This window comes from Prionailurus bengalensis, chromosome A3 (assembly GCF_016509475.1).
Source record: "Prionailurus bengalensis isolate Pbe53 chromosome A3, Fcat_Pben_1.1_paternal_pri, whole genome shotgun sequence".
Lineage (NCBI taxonomy): Eukaryota > Metazoa > Chordata > Mammalia > Carnivora > Felidae > Prionailurus > Prionailurus bengalensis.
This window is the reverse complement of record NC_057354.1, coordinates 63,329,478-63,356,943: the sequence shown is the minus strand read 5'-3', so window position 1 is coordinate 63,356,943 and position 27,466 is coordinate 63,329,478. Positions and strand designations below refer to the sequence as shown.

Below are 27,466 nucleotides of genomic sequence, written 5' to 3'. Positions count from 1 at the left end.
GATAGAATTGAGCTGGGGAGGGACAGAGAGAGGGAGACATAGAATCCGAAGTAGGCTCCAGGCTCTGAGCTGCCAGCACAGAGCCTGATGTGGGGCTCGAATTCATGGGTGGTGAATCATGTGAGATCATGACCTGAGCTGAAGTCGGATGCTTAACCGACTGAGCCGTCCAGGGGCCCCTATCATGTAAATCTTAAAATTATTATTTTCTGTTTAACGAAGCAGGAATATGGTACCCTGTATCACAGTTTAAGAAAACTTATAACTAAAAATAGTTGAAAACTTTCAATACTTCAAACAGTAACCACAAGGTAGCTAGAAAAATCTGATTCCTATACCCCAAAATAAGCCATTATTTGTAGTTGGGTTTTTTTTCTCATTATTTGTAGTTTTTAACAACAATTGTTCCCGCCTTTCTGAGAAGCCATCTAAAGTTCAAGATTCATGAATCTGTTCTGAAATAAGGCCGTCTCTATTTTTATATCATTGCACCTTGTGAGGTTGAGCCCCCTTTCCTGTTAGTAATGGCTGATGTCTTAACTTCCAAACGCATTAGGTTTTTTGGTGTTTTTCGTTTTTTTAGTTCATTTATTTATTTTAAGAGACAGCGTGAGCCAATGTGAGTGGGGGAGGGGCAGAGAGAGAGGATCCCAAGCAGGGTCTGTGCTGTCAGCATAGAACCCCACATAGAGCTTGATCTCATGAACTGTGAGATCATGACCTGAGTCGAAATCAAGAGAGTCGGATGCTTATCTGCCTGAGCCACCCAGACACCCCAAGCACCAGGTTCTTTATAATCCTCCTTTTGTCTTTTTTATGAGGGAGGAAGAATACCTCCAAAATATGCAGAGGGTTAGTGTTTATTTTTAGAGAAATGATATTTGGCCACTGAAGTGTTTTTCCTGATTTTGGCTGAAAGTCGCCCAAGAATGATTTCTTTAAGTTAACATAAGGGGATTATGCTTACTGAAAGTTATTGACACAGGAACTATTAAATTTCTTTCAATAATGTTTCTTTTATAATAGGAACTTTATTTATTAAACTTTTTTTTAATGTTTATTTTTGAGAGAGAGACAGAGACAGAGCATGAGTAGGGGAGGGGCAGAGAGAGAGAGGGAGACACAGGATCTGAAGCAGGCTCCAGGCTCTGAGCTATCTGCACAGAACCTGATGATGTGGGGCTTGAACTCACAAACCGTGAGATCATGACCTGAGCTGAAGTTGGCTGCTTAACCGACTGAGCCACCCAGGTGCCCTTAGAATAGGAACTTTAATTCACGTTAGAATTTAAAATACAATTTTTTTCTGGAAATATAATGTTAATTGCAAATGAAAATTGTGGTAGTTGTTTTGTTATATAGCACAGTAGTGGTCTGTGTTATTGTGCTTTTGAGGCAACAATCTTTTCCATCCTTAGGATCTTATAATAGTACAGGGGCTCTGGGAGCTTTGATGGCATGTCTGCGAGCAGCTAGAGCTCATGGACATCTTCGGTCTGCAACTGATGTCTGGAGGAACCTTGTGTCCAGCGCAAGAATAAAACAAGGCTTAATTCATCAGCACTGCCAAGTAAGCAAACAAAATGTCTGAGAATTTCATACATGTAGTAGATCCCTGAGTCATTTATTCAGTTAGCAGTCCACTATAGAGGCCCCTCTGTTGAGCCCAGAACTATTTTAAGGGGTCCATAGGGAGGGTAAATTGAAAGTGAAAAGTGTAGAGTTTGAATCCCGGCCATTTAAATTTTATTTATTTATTTACTTATAAAAAATATTTATTTTTGAGAGAGCACAAGCAGGGGAGGGGTAAAGAGAAGGGGACGGAGGATCTGAATGGGGCTCTGTGCTGACAGGCTGACAGCAGTGAGTCCGATGCAGGGCTCGAACACACAAACCACGAGATCGTGGCCTGAGCCGAAGTCGGTTGCTCAACCGACTGAGCTACCCAGGCGCCCCCAGGCTATTTAAATTTTAGTTGAAGGAATAAGAAAACCTGTGTAACACAAGTGGAAACTCTTAGAAGACTATACATATATAAGTGCGCTTTTATGGGTTAGGATTTGGGGGGGGAGCTTAGAGCAGAGTAGGTGGTGGTTGATTAGAAATGTGATAAATGCGATTAAGGGAGAGGAAGTGTTGGAGCAGTACACAAAATGGGAAAACACTAGAATTGACAAATGAATTCAGTAAAGTCGCAGGATAGAAAATCAATGTACAGAAATCTGTTGGATTCCTATACACTAATGATGAAGCAGCAGAAAGTGAAATTAAGAAAACAATCCCATTTATAATTGCACCAAAAACAGTAAAATATACCATGAAAACTATAAAGCATTGATGAAAGGAATTAAAGATGATGCAAAGAAATGGAAAGACATTCCATGCTCATGTGTTGGAAGAACTAATACTGTTAAAATGTCTATACTACTCAAAGCAATCTACAAATTTGATGCAATCTGTATCAAAATACCAACAACATTTTTCACAGAACTAGAACAAACAATCCTAAAATTTGTATGGAGCCCACAAAAGACCTCAAATAGCTAAAACAATCTTGAAAAGAAAAACTAAACTGGAGGTATCACAATTCCACATTTCAAGTTATATTACAGAGTGGTAGTAATTAAAACAGTTTGGTGCTGGCATAAAAATAGGCACATAGATCAATGGAATAGAATAGAAAACCTAGAAATAAACACACAATTATACAGTCAATTAATCTTCAACAAAGCAGGAAAGAATATCCAGTAGGAAAGACAGTCTCTTCAACAAATGGTGCTGGAAAAACTGGACAGCACCATGCAAAAGAATGAAACTGTACTACTTGCTCTCACCTTAAGCAAAAATAAACTCAAATGGATTAAAGACCTAAATGTGAGACCTGAAATCATAAAAATCCTTGAAGAGAGCACAAGCAGTAATCTCTCGGATGTTGGCTATAGCAGCATTTTTCTAGATAGGTCTCCTGAGGCAAGAGAAACAAAAGCAAAAATGAACTATTGGGAGTACATCAAAATAAAAGGTTCTGCATAGCAAAGGAAATAACCAACAAAACTAAAAGGCAACCTATGGAATGGGAGAAGATATTTGCAAATGACATATCCAATAAAAGGTTAGATATAAAGAACTGATATAACTCGATACCCAAAAAACAAATAATCTAATTAAAAATGGGCAGAAGAGAAATCATAGTAATAATTTAAAATGACAAAAAAATGGGCAGAAGACATGAACAGACATTTCTGCAAAGAAGGCATTCAGATGGCCAAAAGACACATGAAAAGATGCTCAACATCTGATTCATCATCAGGGAAATGCAAATCAAAACTACAATGAGATATTATCTCACACCTGTCTGAATGACCAAACTCAAACATAAGAAACATCAAGTGTTGACAAGGATGTGGAGGAAAAGAAACCCCCTTGCACTGTTGGTGGGAATGCAAACTGGTATAGCCACTGTGGAAAACAGTGTGGAGGTTCCTCAGAAAATTAAAAATAGAACTATCCTATTTTCCAGTAATCACACTACTGGGTATTTACCCAAGAAATCCAAAAACATTAATTCAAAGGGACACATGCACCTGATGTTTACTGCAACATTATTTACAATAGCCAAACTGTGGAAGGAGCTGAAGTGTCCAATAGATGAATGGATAAAGAAGATGTGGTATATATATTATATATATATGCAATGCAATATTACTCAGCCATAAAAAAGATTGAAATCTTACCATTTACAACTACATGGATAGAGCTAGAGAGTATAATGCTAAACAAACTTAGAGAAAGACACATATATCATGTGATAGCACTCATATGTGGAAATTTAAGAAATAAAACAGATGAGCAAAGGGAAAAAAAGACAAATGAAGAAACAGACTTTTCACTACAGTGAACAAACAGATGGTTACCAGAGGCGAAGTGATTTGGGGGAAGGGAGAAATAGGAGATGGGAATGAAGGAGTATAGTTATCATGATGAAAAAAAATAAAATGATTTACAAAAAAAAAAATACTAAAATGGGAGAACACAAAACAGTCAGGAGGATGATTCAGGACATTGTTTGGTAAGAGTGGAGTGTTTATGGAGGCCTCCAATGCTAGGTTGAAGACTTCAGATTTCACTCAGTTGGTAACTAGGAACCAGAGCCATTCTGCCTTCAGCAAAAAAGTGGAATTAATGGAAACCGATGAGTTTCCAGTGTGAGAGCAAAAAGAAACCAGAAGACTGGTAAGATGTGCATAACTGTAATCTAAGAGTGAAGTGATAAGGTCCTGGAGTAGACTAGTCATTGAGAAAAAAGAGGAAAAAAGAATGAAATTGAGCATTACCATGGAATAAGAATCTTTAAGATTGTTGACTTGCAAATACCCAACTTACACATTTAATAAAATAATTTTATAGGATATAACCACAGGATCTTTGGGATTAGGAAACCTGTCTTTTTAAAAAAAAATTTTATTTCATTTTTTAAGTTCATTTATTTGAGAGAGCGTACACACACAAACAGAGGAGCAGTGGGAGAGGGAGGGAGAGAATCCCAAGCAGGCTCCACACTGTCTGTGCAGAGCCCTACATGGCGCTCGAACTCACAAACTGAGATCATGACTTGAGCTGAGATCAGCATTTGGGTGCTTAACCGACTGAGCCGCTCACACACCCCTTAGGGAACCTTTCTGAAGGACATGTGGGTAAACTGTGTTTTACTGTTTTTTTGGTAAATAAATATGTCAAGTAGTTTACATTTTGCTTATTTCATTGAAAAAGTAACGTTTTATTGCTTGATGTGTTTTAGGTACGGATAGATACGCTAGGCTTGCTTTGTGAAAGTAATCGAAGTACAGAAATCGTTTCCACAGAAGAAATGCAGTGGATTCAATTCTTTATTGCATACAATCTTAACAGTCAGTCCCCAGGAGTGCGACAACAGATTTGTTCTCTTCTTAAAAAGGTAGAATTTCTCATCAGAAAGTATTGGAAAGTGGTGGACTCTGCTCTGCAAATCATTTTTGAAAAGAGCTCAGATTTTGAGAGAATGTGGGAATAATGGTCATAGGATTGGACTTCATGGCCCTTCTGTGAACCATTTCCCTAAAGTTTACATTTGGGATTCAAGTCCATGGTATAAAGTCCTTTCGTTTTGGTGTAAAATAAATCAAACTTGAGCTCTTTTTTTTTTTTTAATGTTTGAAAGTAAAAAAAAACTATAGTGATGGATCTTTCAGGGTGAAAGGTATTTTAAGAAAACTTTGGTGAGGGGAGGAAAGATGCCCTTGAAGCTTTACCATTTAAGTGCGTCATGAAATGGTGACTGTTGACTAATTCCACTTGAATTAATCACATGCCACATTTATGGGATGCAGAATTGGGAGAGTATAGAAGTGAGTATATCTGTAGTTTCATGCCAACCTAAAGGAAGTAGAACTGTAGTTTAATGACTGTATTCTGATTTGCAGTGATTTTTGGGGGGGGGGGGGGTTTAAAAATATGTGTTCATTTTCTGTCAGAGAGAAACACTGTATAAATATTAAGAATTTAGAAACCAGTACTCTCCTTGCCTGAGGTTTAGTCTAAAGAATGTAGAAAACTTGTCCTTTGCCTTTTTGTAGACTGACATTTAAGATGAATGGAACTCACATATGCTTTATTTTTCTTTTTCTCAAAAGTTGTTTTGTAGGATACAGGAGAGTTCTCAGGTGCTTTATAAACTGGAGCAAAGTAGATCCAAACATGAGCCAGAGAATGAGTTATCCAAACAGCACCCTTCTGTATCTTTACAGCAGTATAAGGTAGGTGACCTGTTTCTAGACTTAAGGATTTTTATGAAACCTAGAGCAATTATGAATAAATGTTAAAGGGAAATAAGTGGAAGTCTTGTAGTGAATAGCGTTTCTGTGCTTTTTTTCCCTTCAATCTGGGTTTTACATATTCCTTCTGGTGCTTTGGTACTTCTCTTGAGGTACTCTGAGTTATAGAACCAGTGCTGGGCTTGAGTCCTGTTACAGAATAACAGTAATGGGTTCACCTCAATCATTTACAGCTTAATGGGGGCTACATTAATTTAGTACTTTAACAGAAAGGTAATTGCTGGCCCTGAACTCGTCCACCCCTCCCCAGGGTAGAAGATTGCTGTATCGGAGCCTGCTTCTTCTTTAGACTAACATGACCTACAGTGGCTTGATATTAGTGCTTCCTGGTCTGTGGTCCAGCTATGGAGTTTCCAGTCTATTCCATTCGGGAGGGAGTGTGAAGAGTAGGACTAGGTTTCAGGGTGCTGTGCTAATGGGATGGATGGAACCCCAGACATAGAAGCTCTAGACTGGGCCAAAGCTTAGCTTGACAACCTTCCATTTCTGTCCATCAGTTTTTCACTGATTTCTTACTCCAAATCTAGCCTCTCAGAAGCAGGCTCTTATTTTCTTCTAAGACTCAGAGGACAGGGGCACCTGGGTGGCTCAGTCCATTAAGCCTCTGACTTTGGCTCAGGTCATGATCTCACAGTTCTTGAGTTCAAGCCCCACACCAGGCTCTGTGCTGACAGCTCAGAGCCTGGAGCCTGCTTCAGATTCTGTTTCCCTCTCTCTGCCCCTCCCAGCTTGACTCCCTGTCTCTCTCAAAAATACATGAACAGTAAAAAAATTTAAGATTCAGAGGACACGAGTTCATTTATTTTCTTTCATTTAGCGAAATAGTTGTGATAAATTAATGATACATTGGAGCCATTACATACAACCTATTCCAAACATTAGTATGGATGGCCTTAGCTTTCAGCTTTGTATTTGAAAGGTAAAAAGATCATGTAAAGGAGAATATTTCTATACCAAGGTTGAAGTCACCTTCAGCTTTGTAAAATCCCAACAGCGAAGATTGGAAAGTTACAACCTAAACATGAAAGACATCGGTGTAGTCCCATATTTGCCACTGGCTAGTTGGCTTACCTTATGAGTCTGTTAGACTCTAAGTGGGGTGAGTACCTTCTCTAGAAAGGTTGCTCTTGAGGATTAAACGAGAAAGCTGTTTGTAAACTCTAAATCACCCTAAAAAGCCTTGCTGGGAGTCATTAAAAATGATTAGCGTGTATACTGAGCACTTGCTTTTTGTTTGGAGCACTCATTTTTAGCCTTTCTTAGATCATTACATGGCTCTTTTGCCTGTTTTTGCAAGGGGTAAAATAACATTTGTGAAATCTGAATTAGGTACTTAGAAAGACAAAACCTTTGTTATAGATTGACATTCTGAATTTGTGTGGATACCTCGTTTCTTAGTTTGTCTTTGTGAATATATATGTTTTTGAAAATAGTCCTTTAGAGTCTTCACCTGAGTCAGTCTCATGGTTCTGATATTTTTTCCCAACTGTAGTCACCTGTGGCTTTTGGCAGTTGTGACTTTGACACTATATTATTTATCATCATCTTTATAATAGTGGGGATAGTGGGTGTCATGCACAGTGTATGATAGGCTTGGTGCCAGTCAACAGAGTGAATCCTGGGGGAGAAGAGGAGGCTATTAGTTGGGAAAGGTGTCTTCTAGTCTAGTGAAGGAGATTATTTCATACCTAAATAACTAATAGTAATAGCTAGAGTACTTTTAAATTTACAAAATGCTTTGTATCCACATTTTCATTTAAACTTTAATAACAAAACTGTGAGAGGCATTATTATCCTCACTTAAAAATGAGAAAATTAGGGCGCCTGGCTGGCTCAGTTGGAAGAGCGTGTGACTCTTGATCTCGGGGTTATGAGTTAAAACCCGACGTTGGGTGTAGAGCCCACTTAAAAAAAAAATGAGGGGCGTTTCGGTGGCTCAGTCAGTTAAGCGTCTGACTTCGGCTCAGGTCATGATCTCACAGCTTGTGGGTTCGTGCCCCACATCAGACCCTGTGCTGACAGCTCAGAGCCTGGAGCCTGCTTCAGATTCTGTGTCTCCCTCTCTCTCTCTCTGCCCCTCCCCCATTCACACTCTGTCTCTCTCTCTCAAAAAATAAATAAAACATTAAAAAAAAAAAAAAAAGAAAAAAAAATGAGTGGTGACAGGGTGGCTCAATTGGTTAAGCGCCCAACTTTGGCTCAGGTCGTGATCTCCCTGTTTGTGAGTTCAAGCCCTGCATCGGGCTCTACACTGACAGGGCGGAGCCTGTTTGGGATTCTGTCTCCCTCTCTCTGTGCCCCTGTCCTGCTTGCACTCTCTCTTTCAAAATAAATAAACTTCAAGACAGTGAGAAAACTGCATCTTGGAAAAGTTGAGTAACCTGCCCAAGGTCCCTCTGCTACTAAGTGGTAGAGCCAAACTCCTATCCACATCTGCTCTTATTTCTAAAATCTGAATAGCGTTTTCCCTAATACCTGCTTATTTGAAAGCTTGGAAGTGAAAAAGTGCAGGGAGAATTTGTGAATGACATGTAAGGTACTTGGAGGACCAAAGGAGCTGAGTAACAGGAAATAAGTTAGAGAATCAAGTTGGGGATGGGTAGCAATTTTTTTTTTTTTTGCTATAATAATCAAAACAGAGCTTAACTAACACACTGTGTGTGTATGTATAAATAAAGTTTCCTTTTTTCCCTAGGGAATACAGGTATTTTTGTTTGTTTGTTTGTTTGTTTTTATCTTTAAGGAGATAATGTCATGGAGGTTCAGGAATTTCATACTTGTAGTTACACAGTTAACAAGTGACAAAGCTGGAAATAGAAACCAATTTCATATCTGTGGTTGGCTTCCCTCTCTGGTCACCTAAGTGTTCCATCTTCTATGCATGAAAATGTAGCATAACAGTAGAATTAAACATACAGATATTTGTAATTTGAAATATATCACTTTAAACAATTTTAACGTTATTTTTCAATAGCCTCAATTATAACATGGCAAAAAGTCTTAAAGGCAAGTAGGGAAAACACCTGAGTAATCTAAAGGGATTTTGAATGCTAGGCTAAGGTATTTGGGAGCCTCACTAGGAGCTGTTAAAAGTTACAAGAACATATATTGAGCTTCTCCTATATGTATAGGACAATATGCTTAGGACTAGGGATATAAATGTATGAACTGTGGTCCATGCATCCCTGTGGGAGTCTGCTTGAGAGAAAGAACTATTTCTAAAAATATAAATGATAGTACAGTTAGGATAAGATCATTCTTTTTTAAAAAAATGTTTTTAATGTTTATTTTTGAGAAAGAGAGACAGAGCACAAGTGGTGGAAGGGCTGAGAGAGAGGGAGACCAGAATCAGAAGCAGGCTCCAGGCTCTGAGCTGTCAGCACAGAGCCTGATGTGGGGTTCAAACTCATGAACCCAAGATCATGACCTGAGCCGAAGTCAGACACTCAACCAACTGAACCACCCAGGCGCCCCAGGATAAGATCATTCTTTTTGTTTGTTTGTTTAACATTTATTTATTTTTGAGAGACAGAGAGAGACAGAGTATGAGCAGAGGAGGGACAGAGAGAGAGGGAGACAGAATTCAAATCAGGCTGCAGGCTCCGAGCTGTCAGCACAGAGCCTGACGCGGGGCTCAAACTCACAAACTGCGAGATCATGACCTGAGCCGAAGTTGGACGCTCAACCGATTGAGCCACCTGCTGTCCCGGATAAGATCATTCTTAAAGGATGAACTTGTTGTCCTTTAATGTGAATACTATACTATTCATTTATAAAGAAAACTACTTTAACTAGGATACTTTCAATAACTACCCTATTGCTTTGAAACCCAATAGGTTTTTTATTTTTTTAATTCTTTTTGAAACCCAATAGGTTTTTAAAAAAAATTTTTTTTTTTTTGAAAGAGAGAGCACGAGTAGGGGAGAGGGGCAGGGGGTGACAGGGAGAGAGTCTTTTTTTTTTTCTTTTCTTGAGACAGAGAGAGAGGGAACAAGTGAGTGAGGGGCAGAGAGAGTGAGAGAGAGAGAGAATCCCATGAGGGGCAGAGAGAGAGAGAAGCAGGGCTCATCCAAAGCGGGGCTCAAGCTCACCCGATGTGGGACTTGAACTCACCAACCGCAAGATCATGACCTGAGCCAAAGTCAGATGCTTAATCGACTGAGCTACCTAGGTACCCCAGAGAGGAAGAGAATCTTAGGCAGACTCCACCACACTCAGTGTGGAGCCCAACATGGGGCTCGATCCCATGACCTGAGCTGAAATCAAGAGTTGGAAGCTCAACTGACTGAGCCACACAGGTACCCCAAAACCCAATAGATTTAATAGACTAATAAAGTCTTACTTAGGGCTTGTAAGGGCCTACACGATAAATCCCCATGATTGTATGTCATTGACCAAAGAAATGAATGCCAAGGTCCTTTCTGGAATCAGTTGGGACTAGAACTGCTTATGTGCTGCTCAGTTATATGTTGTTGGGGCATAGTGGTATATGAGATGCTTGAGAATCATAGCTTTTCCTTCTAAGTTTTCTCTTCAGTCTTACACAGAAATAGTAATAATTATTAGTATTTTAACCAGAGGAAGAAGACTTTATCTTGGATAAACTATTTCCCATTTTGCTTTTTTTTTAAATTGCATTTTACTAAAAGTTTCCATTTTTTCCCTTACCATTTATATAAAGAGAATGGTAGAGCCAGAGTCTCAAAGGGGAAGATAGAATACAGTGGAATAGTTGGATCTTTTTATGATTTGTGTCATTAGAGCCACATTTATCAAGTATTATATTTACCAAATTTATCAAAGTAGTATGTATTGGATTTTGGGGGGGGTCATTAAAAAAAACTTTAAAAAATATACATACTCGAATGCCTCTGGTGAAGAAACCAATATTCGTACGGCTTTAGCACAAGTCAGAGCAGAACGGATCTTGTTCTCACTAAAAATGTGTACTTTTTTCTTGTAGAGAAACCCTATAGAGATAGGGTTACGGTCAAGGGTACCAATCTGAATTGTCAAGGAAGTGAACAACTAGTATTGTTTTAAAAAATATTTTCCCTGTTAATTAAAAAAGAAGTCCAGTTCGGGCACCTGTGTGGCTCAGTCAGTTAAGTGTCTGACTCTTGGGTTTGGCTCAGGTCATGATCTCACTCCTTCATGGGTTCGAGTCCTATATCGAGTTCTGCGCTGACGAAGTGGAGCCTGCTTGGAGTTTCCCTCTCTCTCTGCCCCTCCCCAGTTTGCACTGTCTCTGTCTTCTCAAAATAAATAAATAAACATTAAAAAAAAAAAAAAAAGAACTCCACTCTTTTTTTTTTTAATTCAAATCCCAGTTAATTAACATATAGTGTAATAATGGTTTCAGGAATAGAATTTAGTTATTCATCACTTATGTATAACACCCAGTGCTCATCCCAACAAGTGCCCTCCTTAATGCCCATTTAGCTCATCCCCTCACCCACAGCTCTCCAGCAACCCTGTTTGTTCTCTGTATTTAAGAGTCTTTTATGGTTTGCCAAAAAAAAGAACCCCACTCTTAAAGGTGTTACTTTGAAGATAACCTATTATGAGTTAAGTTACTTACTATAATTTTTTTTTTTTTTTTTAGAATTTCATGTCATCCATTTGCAACAGTCTTTTTGAAGCGCTGTTTCCTGGTTCTTCCTACCCAACTAGATTTTCAGCTTTAACCATTTTAGGCTCAGTAGCTGAAGTTTTTCCAGTCCCAGAAGGTAAGCTTTCAATAATGTTTGGAGAAAAGTACTTTTTTCTTGCAAAACACATACTTTTTTCAACATTTTGTCTTAAAGTTTTAGTTTTGTCATCTTTTATTTAGGTTCTTATAGGAGGTTTTATTCTCACTATATAATTCTTCCTTGGACATAATTAAATTTGTCATTTAGGGACGTAAGGCTGAGGAATTGTTTTCAGTGATCATTATTTCCCAACCCAAAACTACAGTTTTCACGGATTATGCTTATGATGAGAAGAGTGGCTTCTCTCAACCCCCAATCCATGTGTTGCTGTTTTCAGATAGTGTACAATCTGTCCTGTAAGTTTTAAAAATTAAAAAAAATAATAGCTCCTTTAAAAAAAAATAATAGCCTCTTTATGTAAAACATTCCTCAGTGAGTCTTTGTGGTTAAAATGTGGTTTCCCTTATATGCTCTCAGTTTCATAAGTCCCAATCTGGTTTCAGAAAGACAGTATGTGGATGTCATTTCCAGGCATTCTGGTTTAATGATACCCTTTATTTTGCCTGTGGGGTACTCAAGAGGATGAACATTTAACTTCCTTCTGAGTCAGTTCTTTTCCTTTCTGACAACAAATAGTTCTTTTTATCCCTGCACTTAATTAAGTGTGTACGTTTTAATGTGGATTTCTTGTTTGTGCTCAGTGTTCCTTGACTGTGGTTAAATAGAAAAATATCCTGCTCAGCTGTTCTTTTGGAGGGAATGGCCAGAGGACCAGGAGGCTTTACACTGTAATTGGGTTATTATTATTTTTAGTTTAAATTTTTAGGCAAAGTGTAATGTTTTGGCAGGGAGGAGGATGGTTTTTGCTGTTCATGCAGCCCTGCTTCATTTAAAGAACACCATTTTTTTTCCAAGTTTTTGTTTTGAAAAGATTCAAACCAAGAGCAAAGTTTCAAGAATAGTTCACAAATGGCCATGTACCCTCTACCTAGATTCATCAGTTGTTAATATTTTGCTATATTTGGTTTATCTCTCTTTCATTATTTTTTTTAACCACAACACAATGATCAAATTCAGGAAATTTAATGTTGATATGCTATTATCTATTATATAATCCACAACAAAATTTGCCAGTTGTCCCAATGAGTGGCCTTTCTTAGAAAAATATTTTTACTGTGATCCGGGAACCAATCCCAGATCACACATTGCATTTCACTGTTATGCCTCTTAAGCCTCCTTTAATCTGGAAAGTTTTTTATTTCGTGACATTAACATTTTGGGAGAACGTATCTCCATTTGGGTTTGCCTTATTGTTTCATCATGATTGATTCAGGTTGTGCATTTTTGGGAGGTATAATGCATAAGTAATGTGGTGCTCTTCTCAGGGCATGTTATCAGGAGACACATGATACTGGTTTGTCCTGTTATTCATGGTGATTAATTTGATCACCTGATTAAGGTAAGTGGTAGGCCCAAGCTCGACCTACAAAAGATAGCATCAAATCCTTAGAACCTGTTAATGTGAACCTTACCTAGAAAGCGGGCCTTTGCAGATATGATTAAGTTAAGGGTCTTAAGATAGTCCTGATTATGTGGGTGGGCCTAAATCCACCACAGCTGTTGTTATTAGAGAGGAACAGAGGGAGATGTGACACACAGAAGAGGAGGAGTCAACAGTGGACATGGAGATTGGAGTGATATGGCTTCAAGCCATGGAATACTGGCAGCCATCAGAAGCTGGAAGAGGTGAGCAATGAGTTCTTAGAACCTCCAGAGCGAGTGTGGCTCCACCGGCACCTTCATATCAGACTAATTGGACATTAGTCAATATGGATCCAGTACTGTGAAAAAATAGATTTCTCTGGTTTTAAGTCACCAGGTTTATGGTAATTTGTGACTTTATGCACAGAAAATGAATACGGGGCTATCCCATCGGTTTAAGGAATTTATGTCGTATTATAACTTAATTTAGAAGATAAGGTTTTTTGTTTTTTGTGTTTTTTTTACATTTTTTTGATGTTTATTTAGTTTTGAAGGAGAGAGAGGGAGAGCATGAGAGGGGGAAGTGCAGAGAGAGAGGGAGACACAGAATCCGAAGCAGGCTTCACGCTCCGAGCTGTCAGGACAGAGCCTGACGCGGGGTGTGAACCCATGAACTGTGAGATCATGACCTGAGCCGAAGTCAGACGCTCAACTGACTGAGCCCCTAGAAGATAAGGTTTTACCTGAGAATGATTGATTATCCATTTAACAAAAATTTTTCTGTGTTTAGTATATAGTTGCACCTAGGTGTATGGCAATAATAGTAGGCTGAATTAATATTGGTAACTTTTTAAAGTTTATTTATTTGAGAGAGAGAGAGAGTGCATGGTGGAGGGGCAAAGAGAGAAGGAGGGAATCTCAAGCAGCCAGTGCAGAGCCCCATGCAGGGCTCGAACTCACGAACCATGAGACCGTGCCCTGAGCTGACACCAAGAATCGGGTGCTTAACCTGACTGAGCCACACAGGCACCCCAATATTGTTATTTTTTTAATTGAGAGAGTAGTTTAGTTAATTAATTTTATTATTATTTTTTAGAGTTTATTTATTTTGAGAGAGAAAGGGAACACGTGCAAGCAGGGGAGGTGCAGAGAGAGAGGGAGAGAGAGAAAGAATCCCAAGCAGGCTCTGCGTTACCAGCACAGAGCTGGATTTGGGGCTTGAACTCATGACCTGAACCCAAATCAAGAGTTAGGCATTTAACCAACTGAGCCACCCAGGCTCTGTGAGTAGTTTAATATGTTTAAATGTACTTTAAAAGTGAAAAACCTGAGTCATCCTCCTAATGAGTGAGTCACATATAATTGGGCAGTGACTGATATCACAGTAATTATGTTAATTAAACAACTGGAAGGTAACGCAAATGGAGCAGGCCACACTTTACCCATTAACTTTAAAGGAGGCCAAAGAGGTATGGCTGTGAAATACAGTGTGGGAAACATAAATTCATTCTTCATCTTTATCTCAAGAACTTGAATGTGGGTTTTTATTTTATTTTATTGATGTGGGATTAGTCAAAATGGTTTCTGCCTTTACTCAAGTACATCTTAAGTTCAAGAAGAATAAGCCACATGTTCCTTTTTCACTCAGAGTAAAATGTCATGGTATTCATGGTGCAAAATTGGATTCCACAGTTATATTAAAAGGGTTTGCTCAGCAAATACTTATTCAGTGCTTATTACATGTCAAGCAGCCAAGGATATGCAGTGTACAAAGCAAAATGGTTCCTATTAAAAATTTTTTTTTTATTTGGGAGAGAGCAAGAGAGAGAGTGAGCATTTGCAGGGAAGGGCAGAGGGAGAAGGAGAGAGGGAGAATCCTAAGCAGGTTCTATGCCTAGCACAGAGCCCAATGTGGGGTTCACTCTCACAACCTGGGATCATGACCTGAGCCAAAACCAAGAGTTAGATGGTCAACAGACTGAGCCACCCAGGTGCCCCAAAATGCTTCCCATTTTTGAACTTAGATATTTCAGTGAAGGGAGACAGACAATAACTTAACAAGTAATGTATAGAATTTCAGATGGAGAGAAGTATTATGAAAAAATATTTCAGGAAGGAAAGTGGGGGGAATATTGAGTGTCTGCTAGGATGGGAAGCTGTTTCCGTCCGTGGTGTCAGAGATGGTTTCAGATTTGAGCAAAGCTCCTAAACGAGCAGCGGGTCAAAGAAGAAATCACAAAGGAGATTAGAAAATACTTTGAGATGAATGAAAACCAAAGTACGATTTACCAGAACTTACGGGATGAAGCAAAAGCTTATAGGGAGATTTACAGCTGTAAACGCCTACATTAAACAGAGAAATGATCTCAAATCAATAACTTAACTTTACATCTCAAGGTATTAGAAAAAGAAGAGCAAACAGCCCACAATTAGCAGAAGGAAGGAAATAATAATATGATAAGTGAGTGAAATGGAGAATAGGAAAACATTATAGAGAATCAATGAAACCAAAGTTGTTTTTTTTTTTATGTTGGTTTTTTTAAAAGGTCAACAAAATTGACAAAATTTTAGCTACAAGAAAAAAACAAAAGAAGGTGCAAGTAACTTAAGATCAGAAATGTAAGCAGGGACATTATTCTATTGACTTTATAGAAATAAAAATGATTATAAGACAATACTATGAACAATTGTATTTTCAATAAATTGGATAACTTAGATGAAATGGACAGATTCCTAGAAACATAAAGTTACTGACTTAAACAGAGAATTTGTTATGTGTAGCAAATAAGAGATGGAGTCAGTAATCAAAAGCGTATCAGCAAAGAAAAGTCTAGAGGGAGTGGCTCCACTACTAATTCTACCAAACATTTAAAGACTTAAAATCAGCCCTTCTCAGACTCTTCCAAAAAATTGGACAGAAGGGAACATTTCCAGACTCATTCTGTGGAGCCAGCATCACCCTGAAACCAAAGCCAGACAAAGATACCACAAGAAAACTATAGGCTGGTATCCCTTATAAACATAAATATAAAAATTCTCAACAGAATGTTAGCAAACCAAACCCAACAGCATATTAAAAGTATTATACCCATAGCTAGTTAAGTGGAATTTATTCCAGGAATGCAAGGGTGGTTTAACATAAAAAAAAAAAAAAAAGGGTCAATGTAATACACCACATTAAAATGAAGGGGGAAAAAAAAAACATGATAATCTGTATTGATGCAGAAAAGTGTTGACAAAATTCAGCAGCGCCCTGTCATGATAAATAACACTTAGGAAACTAGGAATAGAAGGGAGCTTGCTTGCTTGCTTGCTTGCTTGCTTGCTTTCAGTTGTTTTGAACATTTATGTATTTTTGAGATAGAGACAGACACGAGCGGGGTCGGGAGGGGGGGTGGGGGAGGTGCAGAGAGAGAGAGAGGGAGACACAGAATCCAAAGCAGGCTCCAGGCTCCAAGCTGTCTGCACAGAGCCCGACTCGGGGCTCAAACTCAAGGACCTTGAGATCACGACCTGAGCCAAAGTCGGATGCTCAACCTACTGAGCCACCCAGGTGCCCTGAAGGGAGCTTTCTTAATAGGATAAAGGACATTCATGAAAATTGCACCATACTCAATGGTGAAAGATCGAAAGCCTTTCCTCTGTGATCAGGAACAAGATACAGATGTCCACTTTGACCACTACTGATCACCATTGTACTGAAAGCTTTAGCCAGAGCAGTAAAGCAAGAAAAAGAAATTAAAAGCATCTGAGTTGGAAAAGAAGCAAATTTGAACTGAGGTGTAAATAAATGACAAAAACTTGATTTACTTGCTCTAGGAGTTTCACAGGGTTACACTAACTTGTTAAGATTAAATAAGAAATGCACATCATATTGAATATCGTGCCTCAAATTAACATAGGAATGTTTTCAGGTATTATCAGTGGTTAATTTGTTAAGTGTTCTTTACATTCTGCTGTGAAGCCCATTATTCCCATAGTTGTTTAGTCTTAATCTTAGATTTAAGTGGACTTGGTGACTACCATCATTCTTTTGTGATAGTTTTTCTGTTCATTTCTTGGTTGGCTGAAATTCATCTTTTCTTTGAGAAGAGCTTTTGGGGAAACGTAGTTCTTAATTTCTTATACCTCCAGAAATGCTTATGTTGCTGTTACACATGATGCTGGAATAGGATTTTGATGTATAATTTTTCACCACAACTTTCCCTGAGGATGTTGTAATCATTGCTCCACTGTCTTCTAGCCTCACGTGTTGCTAAGGCAAAGAATAAAGTCAGCTTAATTTTTCCCATTTTGTAGATGAATTTTGTGTCTGAATGACCAAAAGATTCCTTCTTTATCTTTGATGCTCTGTGATTCTATTAGGATATGTCATTGATTATTCTGCATTGATTTAACTAAGATGGTAGGACTTTGGATTCCAGATCAAGACATTTTACAAAGATTTTTTAAAAGATGAATTCCGAAATTTATTTGTTTTTATTTATTTAAAAACCAACTTTGGGATCTTTTATATACAACATAATCTTTGAAAGAGAATGGTTTTAAACAAAATTTTAAAAAGTATTTTTTATTTGGAGAACTTTATTATTTTATCATTTTAGGAAATAAAGGACAAATTATTCTTTTATATGCTACTGTGGATAAACTGTGAAGTGTGAATTTTTCTTTAAATTTGACCAAATAATTTAAACATGTTGATTTCCTTTTTCTTTTATTAACTTAAAAAATTATTATTTATTTATTAAAATAATTTTTTTAATGTTTATTTATTTTTGAGGGAGAGGGAGACAGAGTGTGAGCAGGGGAGGGGCAGAGAGAGAGAGGGAGACAGAATCTGAAGCAGGTTCCAAGCTCTGAGCTGTTAGCACAGAGCCTGATGTGGTGCTCAAACTCATGAATTGCGAGATCATGACCTAAGCCAAAGTTGGTCGCTTAACCAACTGAGCCACCCAGACACCTTTATTTATTTACCTTTTAAAGTAAGCTCCACACCCAAGGTGAGGCTTGAACTCACGACCCTGAGATCAAGAGTTGCATGTTCTGTTGACTGAGCCAGCCAAGTGCCTCCCTCTTTTATTCACTTTTAAATCTTTTTCTTTTTTTAGGTCAAGTCCAAACAGTGTATCAGCTGAGTCATGATATCGATGTCGGTCGTTTCCAAACACTAATGGAATGTTTTACCAGTACTTTTGAAGAAGTGAAAATTTTAGCATTTGATCTTCTGATGAAGTTACCAAAAACAGTTGTACAATTCCAGGTCTTTGGTCTTTTCCTATATAAACGTAAATGTGGTATATGCATGAAAGCTTTCTAGTTTTAGTAGCAAATAAAGCAATCTGTGGATTGTCCAGGCTCTTTGCGTCTGCCTTCTCACATCTTCTGACTATTTCAGTTATCATACGTATACTGTTGCAGGGTGGTAGGTAGGGATGGATGGTAGGGAAGGAGGAAATACCATAAGAGAAAACAAAGTCCACATCTGTGAGCTTTGCTTTTTTTATTGTTTTGATAAAAAAAGGAGGTGTAAGAAGCAGTAGGTTTTATTACCCACAAGATTTTTCGTAGATTTCAGTTAACTGCGGTCTCCCCAGTTCCTGTGGACATGTTAATATTCGGTCCAAACACATCACTTACAGTAACTTGAGTGTTTTGAGATAACATCCTTGCCAAGTTGACTGGGAAGCTGAGTGTAAGTGAGGTAGAGAACATGTTTCTGATCTTCCAACAAGCAGTAGCTAAACTGAGACTGAAACTCAGAGCACTTGAGGTTAACAACAGTTCTCTTCCTTGGCCTCCTACCCCAGCCCCAGCCCCAGCCCCAGCCCCAGCCCCAGCCCCTAAGAGAAGTTGTCTCTTCCTGACAACTGGCACTTCTAGCTGTAGGGTGAGAAGCGAAGGTGGGCTAGGAGTGATGGCACAACATGGGGTGCTTGGCTCTGCCCTTGAGGTATATTCTGAGGCTGTGACCACCAGCAGCTGTGGATTCACTGGCTCCAGAGCTTTGCTATGGCTTTCTGTTAGAACTGTATAGAGGCCAAAGGTGCCTCCAGGGGCTGCAGCTGAGCCATGGTCTGTTTTCTGGCTGTTAGGCTCTATTTAGGGCGGGACAGTTTATAGATACAATGGGATTCTATAGGAGCGCATGTCAGAGAGCACAAGGTGTCTGTTTCATTGGCTTCTAGATGGCATTGCAGTATCTTAGAGCATCGTTCAGGTGCCCTGCTAAGCAGAAGCTTCTTTTGGTGCTTAGGCTTCAAACTTGTACCATATAGAGTTTTTAAAGGAGATGCTTTCTCTTCCTCTGTTTCCTTTCTCTTCTCCCACCTTCCCATCCTCCTTGCCCCTTACCATTCATCACACTGAAGCCTTGTATCATATAGATGACTCATACTTGGCAAATATTTTGAGAATATCTTGTGTGGGGAGGGTATATTATAGCACCTATATGAAAGACTTGGTCCTTTGATGTAACTTTAAAACGTTTTTAAATCCTAACTATTCTAAGGACCTGTGTGTGTGTATATATATATATATATTTTTTTTTTTTCTGTGTATGTATGTTTTTGATGGCATATCTTTGTAATACATGGTTTTACTACTCAGATAGTCTGTTGCCCTTTTTTCTTGTGGAGCTACATATCCAAGGTCTTTATATTATATTTTTACTGACCTCAGATGATAGAACAAAGATATTTTAGACTCCAAAGGCCACGTATTGTGTTTCTTACTAATTGTTAGTTAAGCAATTCCGGGACTTAACTGTAAGTTACAAAAAAATGGCTTAGGTGCTCAATTGGTTCTTTCTAATATTTATTTAGATCTGAGCTTTTGGCACCTATCTTTAAGTTTTTTAGGTCACAGAAAATTAAACCTATCAAATGGCAGAGAATTTAAACTGAAAGAAATAGGTATTTGAATCAGTATGTTTGTTACCTTTAGAAATAGATTTCCAATTAAATTAAATATCGATATACCTATAACCAAATTAAAAATTAAGTTTATAACAATTTTTTCCCCTTGTATTAGACAGTTCTGTAATAATCCTAGTAGAATTAATATAATTGAGCCATGAAACCCTAAGTCCCAGTGTACTGAATATGCAGTCTGTCTACTATGGATTTGGGACTAGGACCCACATCTCCTGACTTCAGCCCAGTGTCTTTCCATGCATGTTACAGTGAACTGTCCTTTTTCTTCGTTAGGACGGACATGTGAGTGGATGTTTCTATGAGATAGAGGTGGGGGAGCTCTGATGCAGAATTTCTGAGGCTGATATGAGCACTTTATTTTTTACACATATACATGGATTTTCACCAGGAATAGCCTGGTGTATTTGTCCTTTTGTGTGGACACAACACAGGTAAAATGAACTTCAGTGTACAAAAAACTCCATGTGGAAATAACAAAGATGATCTGGCCATTTCTACAGGAAAAAGCATATTTCTGCTGGAGAAAGAGGTGCTTTAAAAAAGAAAAGCATTATCAATGTTGCATTTCCCAACGAAATTACATTCAAGATCCTCATCATTAGAGCTGAATAATAATAATCAATAATTACTATAATAAAAAGTCTAACCTATATTCAGGGAGAAAGGGAATTGAACTAATGTTTATACTGAGTACAGTTATGTGGCAGGCTCTGTTTTTAAATATGTACTATTCCTTCAAATCAAAGAAATGTTTCAGTGACAGTTACTGAGTCTGTGATTTATTCTAGGATTCGGAGAAACTGCAAGGCTTATTCCAGGCAGCACTGGAGCTCAGCACAAGCACCAAGCCATATGACTGTGTGACAGCTTCCTACCTGCTGAACTTCTTAATCTGGCAGAATGCCCTGCCCTCATCTCTGTCTGCCTACTTACAAACTCAACAAGCTGCATGTGGTGATGGAGATACATCTGCTATTGTGGTGGAAAGGAACACATTAATGGGTTTGTATTGAATAAATGACCTTTTGCTGTCGCTTATCAAAACCAGTATCTTTCTCACTATTCATTTAGTTAGCATTGCTAGTGGTTAAACATTTACTTGGTGTTTTTTATTTAAGAGTTTACCAGCATATGAGAATACATGAATTTCTCTTTTGCAAGTAAATAGTTTACTCAGCTATGACACTGTTTCTACACAGAGGGTTCGTGTTAAATAAGTAGATATACAAATGTATATTAATACAGCTCTTACTTAAATAGGACCTCTTTCTCTGCCAAAAATTGTGCTTTTTTTTTTTTTTTTTTTTTTTTTTGCAGAAATTTTACTGTATCTACAGCCAGATCATCTTTGCTGTTTCTATATAGAGCAGAGTTCCTTTGTCAGGGCTCATGCTTTCACTGGCTGTCCCACTCCTGCCTTTTACTCTTCCCATAGCCGGTTCCAAGACCTAGGGTCTAAGTTGGCTGAGGCCTAGTGACTTCCAATGAATATTTGTTGAGGATTCATGTATTTACTTTTGTGCTAGTAAATCTTCATTTTGGAATTGTGAGGACAGATATGGATTTTTATTTAAAAAGAGAGAGAGGTCAGATGTAGGAAGAGTATTAAAAGTTGTTCTCTCCAAGATGGCAAAAATGCTGTGAAAAAGAGAACTAATAATGGGAAAAAATTAGGAGGCCCTGGGTAGTTCTGGTGGAAACGTGGCCGTGGATCTGGGGATAGAGAGGTGACAGTGCCATGGAAGATGGCACTTACCCACTCTAGTTGCATCAGGGCTGGGTTCGAAAGGAGACCCTGATACATGAGAGGAAGAGGTTTGCACTTCGGGTAAACTGGGGAGTTCATGTACAGGATTTATTTTATTCATTTTTTAATGTTTTTTTATTTTGGAGAAAGAGTGAGCGAGCAAGTGGGGGAAGGGCAAAGAGGATGAAAGAGGATCTGAAGCAGGCTCTGCACTGACGGCAGAGAGCCAATGGCAGAGCTCGAACTCATAAACCGTGAAATCATGACCTGAGCTGAAGTCCGATTCTTAACCTGACTGAGCCACCCAAGGGCCCCTCATGTACAGGATTTTTTAAATTTAAGGCATTTAAAAACTTTGTGAAATTTTTCATGCATACAAAAAATATTTAAATATATTTGGGATTTAAATAGTAATAGTATAAAAATTTCACAAGTTTTATTCCCAAGCTAGGTGATAACACACAACTTAAGAAGTACAACAGCACCCATACCTTTGAAGCCTCTCCTTTATCCTGGCTCCCTCCCCTTGCCGTATAATTACTTCCTATATATTATGTCAGTCTTTCATCTTTATTTTACCTAGATTTTGCCACCCATGTATATATCATTTAAGCAATGTATTATTTACTATTACATGATTTTGAGTTTTATATAAATAGTACCATATGTATTATACAAGTTTACTGCAATTTATTAGTACATTTTCCTGTTGATGCACTTCTTCTTTCTAAATAAATAATGCTGATATGAACACTCTCGTACGTATATCTTCTATTAGACATGTCTAGGAGTTTATGATAAACAAAAAAGGATAATAGCCTAGTCATAAAATATGTGTATCCTCAGTTTAACTAGATGATGCCAAATAGATTTTTAAATTACATTCCTACCAATAAATTATGAGAGTTGTGGTGTATTATATCATCACCAGAACTTGCCCTTGTCAAGATTTTAAAAGTTTATGCAATATAAAGTAGTATCTTGTGGTTTCATCTTGCATTTTTCTGATGGCTAATGTAATTGAACATCTTTTTACATGTTTGTAAGCCATTTGCTTCTCCCCTTCTGTGAAATGCCTTTGTTTAGTTTTCTATAGGGTTGTTTGTCTTTTTCCTATTGATTTTTAGGACTTATATATTCTAAATGTTAATAATTTACTGGTTAAACATAACTCTAAAATTTAAAGCTGCTGAGCTATGCTGAGATAACTGGATAGTTATACACAAAAGAATGAAATTTAACCCACTACTTCATACCATATTACAAAAATTAGTTTAAAATGAATCAAAGACCTAACTGCAAAAGGTAAAAAGAAAACATGGGTGTAAATCTTTGTGATCTTAGGTTAGGCAGTGGTTTCTTGGATCTGACACCTAAAGCACAAGCAAACAAAGAAAAAATAGATAAATTGGCCTTCATCAAAATTTGAAACTTGTGTATGTCAAGGATACCATCAAGAAAGTGAGAAGACAACCTGTAGAAGGGAAAACATATTTGCAACTCCTTTATCTGATAGAGGACTTGTGTCTAAAATATATGAAGAATTTTTACTACTCACTAGTGGAAGCATATTACCAAATTTAAAAGTGGACAAAGAATCTGAATAGACATTTCTCCGTAAAAGACAAATGTGAAAAATAATCACATAAAAAGATGCTCAGCATCATTAGCCAGTAGGGAAATACAATCAAAATTACATTGAGGAAGCACTTCATACCTAGTAGGGTGGCTCTAAACAAGAAAATAGATAATAACATGTGTATGGGGATGTGGAGAAAATAGCATTCTCACGCACTGCTGTGGGAATGTAAAATGGTATAGCCACATTGGAAAACAGTCTGGCAGTTCCTTGAAAAGTTAAACATGGCATTACTATATGATCCCATAGTTCTATGCTCAGGCTGCTCTAACAAGTACCATAGCCTGGGTGGCTTAAACCATGGACATTTATTTCTCACAGTTGTGGAAGCTGAAGAGTTTGAGATTAAGGTGCCAGCAGTTTTGATGCCTCGTGAGAACCCTTACCCTGGCTTCAGAGAGCGCCCTTCTTGCTCTGTGCTCACATGGAGGAGAACAAGCTCTGGTCTCTTCCTCTTCTTTTAAGGACTCTAATCCCATCACAGGGTCCCACCCTCATGACCTCATGTAAATCTAATTACTTCCTAAAGACTCCATTTTCAAATACTATCACACTGGGGGATTAGAGCTTCAACATATGTACTTTGGGAAGGACACAAACATTTAGTCCATACTGGGCATATATACTTAAGAGAAATGAAAACTATGCCCAAACAAAAACTTGTACGTGAATGTTGATAGCAACATTATTCATGATAACCAGAAAATGGAAACAGCTCACATGTCCATCAACTGTTAAATGGATAAATAAAATGTGATATGTTCATACAACGGACTGTTATTCAGCCATTAAAAAGTGAATATTGAGCGTCGGGCTCTGGGCTGATGGCTCAGAGCCTGGAGCCTGCTTCCGATTCTGTGTCTCCCTCTCTCTCTGCCCCTCCCCCGTTCATGCTCTGTCTCTCTCTGTCCCAAAAATTAATAAACGTTGAAAAAAAAAAAAAGTGAATATTGATACACACTACAACATGGATGAGCTTTGAAAACATTATGCTAAGTGAAAAAAGCCATATAATATATGATTCCATTTAGGTATGTCCAGAATAGGCAAATCTACAGAGACAGAAAATAGATAAGCTTAGGCCTGGGGAAGGTGAGAGGTTGAGGGAGGGGAGTGACTGATAATGGGTAAGGGTTTTTTGATGGGGAGAGGATTAAAATGTTCTAAAATTCATTGTTCTGATGTTTGCACATAGCTGTGAATATACTAAAAACCATTGGCTTGTGCACTTTAGGTGTATAAATTGCATGGTATGTGAATTATATCTCAATAAAGCCATTATTTTAAAACAACAGCAACTGTTCTAATAGCACATGGCACATGGGCCTGGGGTCTGATGCCCCAGATAGAGGATGTCTAGGAAGGATTCAGAGTGAATGCTATAAATGGATCTAGGAAGTTAAGGAAAGACACAGTTCTACCTTAACTGGAAATACATAACAGGCTAGATAACTTTGGAAGATCTCTTCATTATTTTTTTTAATATTTATTTTGAGAGAGAGAGAGAGAGAATACATAAGTGAGCACGAGCAGGGGAGGGGCAGAGAGAGAGGGAGAGAGAGAATCCCAAGGAGGCTCTGTGCTGATAGCCCCATGTGGGGCTCAATCTCATGAACCGTGAGATCATGACCTGAGCCAAAATCCAGAGTCAGAAGCACAGCAGACTGAGCCACCCAGGTGCCGCTGAAAGATCTCTTTTAAAAGCAACAAGAACAACAACAAAAACAAAAAACCTTGAACATAAGCTTAGTTGAGTTGGATTTTTTGTGGGCACTGTTGAACTATTCACAAATTTATAAATGTGTTTCTAAGTTGGCATTATTCTGGGTTTTTGTTTGCTTTTTCTAGTTATCAAATGCTTGTTGGAAAATCTTGAGGAGGAAATATCTCAGGCTGAAAATTCTCTGCTTCAGGCAGCAGCATCGTTTCCACTATATGGGCGAGCCCACTGTATAACAGGAGCTTTGCAGAGGTTGTCTCTAAAGTAAGTATATCCACAGCTCTCTCCCGAGCACGCATTTCTGAGCTCTCAACTCTTACTGGAATGTGTCCTAGGAAAGGAATGTATTGCGTTAAAGAGAATTCAAAGTTAGATTTTAAAAGGTACCTATGTACACATATTTTTATATGTCTTAAATATTTCATAGATTGCACAGTTTAGAAACAAATTGTTTCAACTTCTTATGTGTCATAATTTCCATTTGCAATTTTTGATTGTTTGCTTTTACTACAAATTTCCCTACTGCCTTCTGTTGCAGCAGCCTGCAGTTGGTGAGTGAATGGAGACCTGTGGTAGAGAAGCTCCTCTTGGTGTCGTATAGGCTTTCTGCCGTGGTGTCTCCGGTCATTCAGAGTTCCTCCCCAGAAGGCCTCATCCCAATGGACACTGATTCAGGTCAGCAGATGAAAGAAACCGTAATTATTATATTTTTCCTCATTACCTCCCCCCACGTACCCCCAAACCATTTTTTGGGGGAAGATATAAAAGTTAAATAGGTTGGTTAAGGAATTGCTTATGATTAGTAAGATTGCTGCCACTTTAGTATTGTTTTTTACTCTTAAAAAATAACCAAAACAAACAAATCAATAAAGCCGGATGAGTGAAGTACTTTTTCTCCTGGGGTAGATTGGATTTTCTAGTATTGTCATTTCGGAGCACCACCTACTAGATAGCAGCTGGGACTGGGAGAGTGGGCAGGATAAATCAGAGAGGTGGGGTTCAGTCAGAGAGGGCAACCTGTTAGGAATCTGGAATGGGGAAAGAGCATTTGATATACAAAGACCATTTAATTAAAAAAAGAAATAGGAGAAGATACTCAAAATGCCCCAAATTGAACTCATGAACTTTCATCTGTCTTTTCCCTCCCAACCCCTTGTGTCTTTGTAAATGGCCCTACCAAAGATCTGTTTACATAAGTCAAGAGCCTCGGACTGCTTGACGTCTCTGTCTTGCTCCGTGTATACTGCCTGTCCTCACATTCTTTCAGTGGTGCCCCTTAACTGTCTTTCAAATCCATTCTCTTTTTATCTGTATCTTCTAACCTTACTCCAGGCTCTCCTCCTCTCTTGTTCGGATGACTCCACGGGCCTCCCAACTGGTTTCTCCCCATCTCTTGGCTCATTCCATTTCCTTTTTACTGTGTTCACAGCAGTTTTTTCTCATATAATTCATCATGTTCCACATTATCTCTGCTTAACCCTTGTTGTCTGCCCCACTCCATCTCCCTTTATTTAAAATACTTGAGTGACCTCAGATCAGATCCTATAATAGTTGGGCTCCTGCAACCTTGCCAGTCTCATTTCTTACACTTTTCTTCTTCCCAAAGCATTCCACATGGAGTTGTTGCAATTTAATTAACAGGGATCTTCTCGGTATTTTCCTCCCTTCTGCTTAGCAAGTGCCTGGTAGAAAGAGGTTTACAATAAATATTTGTTATAATGAATAAACCAATGCAGGAATGATTCCTGAAAGGTTAGGAACTAAGTGTGTGGGATGTCGTAGGTGACATATATATACCTGTATTACAACAGCCAGAAGGGATTGGATGCTAAAGGTGTTATACTAACAGGAGTATTCCTTTGAACACCTAGAAAATCATGAAGAAAATTTACATTTGGCATTGAAACATAGTGAATGCATTTTGGAGTGCAAATGAGAGTCTTGTATTAAAAACACTGAGCATATATCACAAATACCCAATTAAAGTAACTTGGAGTTGTGTGTTTGTGTGAAAATGTTAGATTTTGTTCTTAACTAAAAATGAGTTGGCAGATTGATGATGGTTCATGATCTTAAGACACAGTTATTTGTTAATTTTGGCTGAGAGTTGACCAAAATTTGATGTTTTAGTTTTCTTACTTAAACAGTACATGGGAGTAAGGAACATTCGATCTCAAAGCTAATATTTGGATCAGGCAAGTACCAGTATATTCTGAATGAGAAATCTTGAATGTTTGTCACCTATTGTGGGTGGGGCCTATAGACTATGCTAAAATTCTGTTTGTTTCAGGTTTTAAAATACCTGTTGGTCTCAAAAACATTCTGTGGCCCACAGACTTTTCCTTGATTTTTGCCTTTTCTTTTTTCCTCTGGTTGTCTCCAT

The 27,466-nt window shown here is 38.2% G+C and overlaps 1 protein-coding gene across 4 annotated transcripts in view; it reads left to right on the top strand.

Annotated features, from left to right (window-relative positions):
- The window catches only part of THADA (THADA armadillo repeat containing), a 330,878-nt gene that overhangs the window by 22,161 nt on the left and 281,251 nt on the right, over nt 1-27,466 (top strand). For 2 of the 4 annotated variants that reach the window (XM_043603276.1, XM_043603274.1), the window contains exons 12-19: nt 1,419-1,570; nt 4,799-4,954; nt 5,670-5,792; nt 11,476-11,599; nt 18,154-18,305; nt 20,766-20,979; nt 25,212-25,347; nt 25,622-25,758. In XM_043603276.1, coding sequence (XP_043459211.1) covers nt 1,419-1,570; nt 4,799-4,954; nt 5,670-5,792; nt 11,476-11,599; nt 18,154-18,305; nt 20,766-20,979; nt 25,212-25,347; nt 25,622-25,758 — 1,194 coding nt within the window. The remainder of the gene's footprint in view (nt 1-1,418; nt 1,571-4,798; nt 4,955-5,669; nt 5,793-11,475; nt 11,600-18,153; nt 18,306-20,765; nt 20,980-25,211; nt 25,348-25,621; nt 25,759-27,466) is intronic. The other 2 variants (XM_043603275.1, XM_043603277.1) reach the window with 1 other exon arrangement.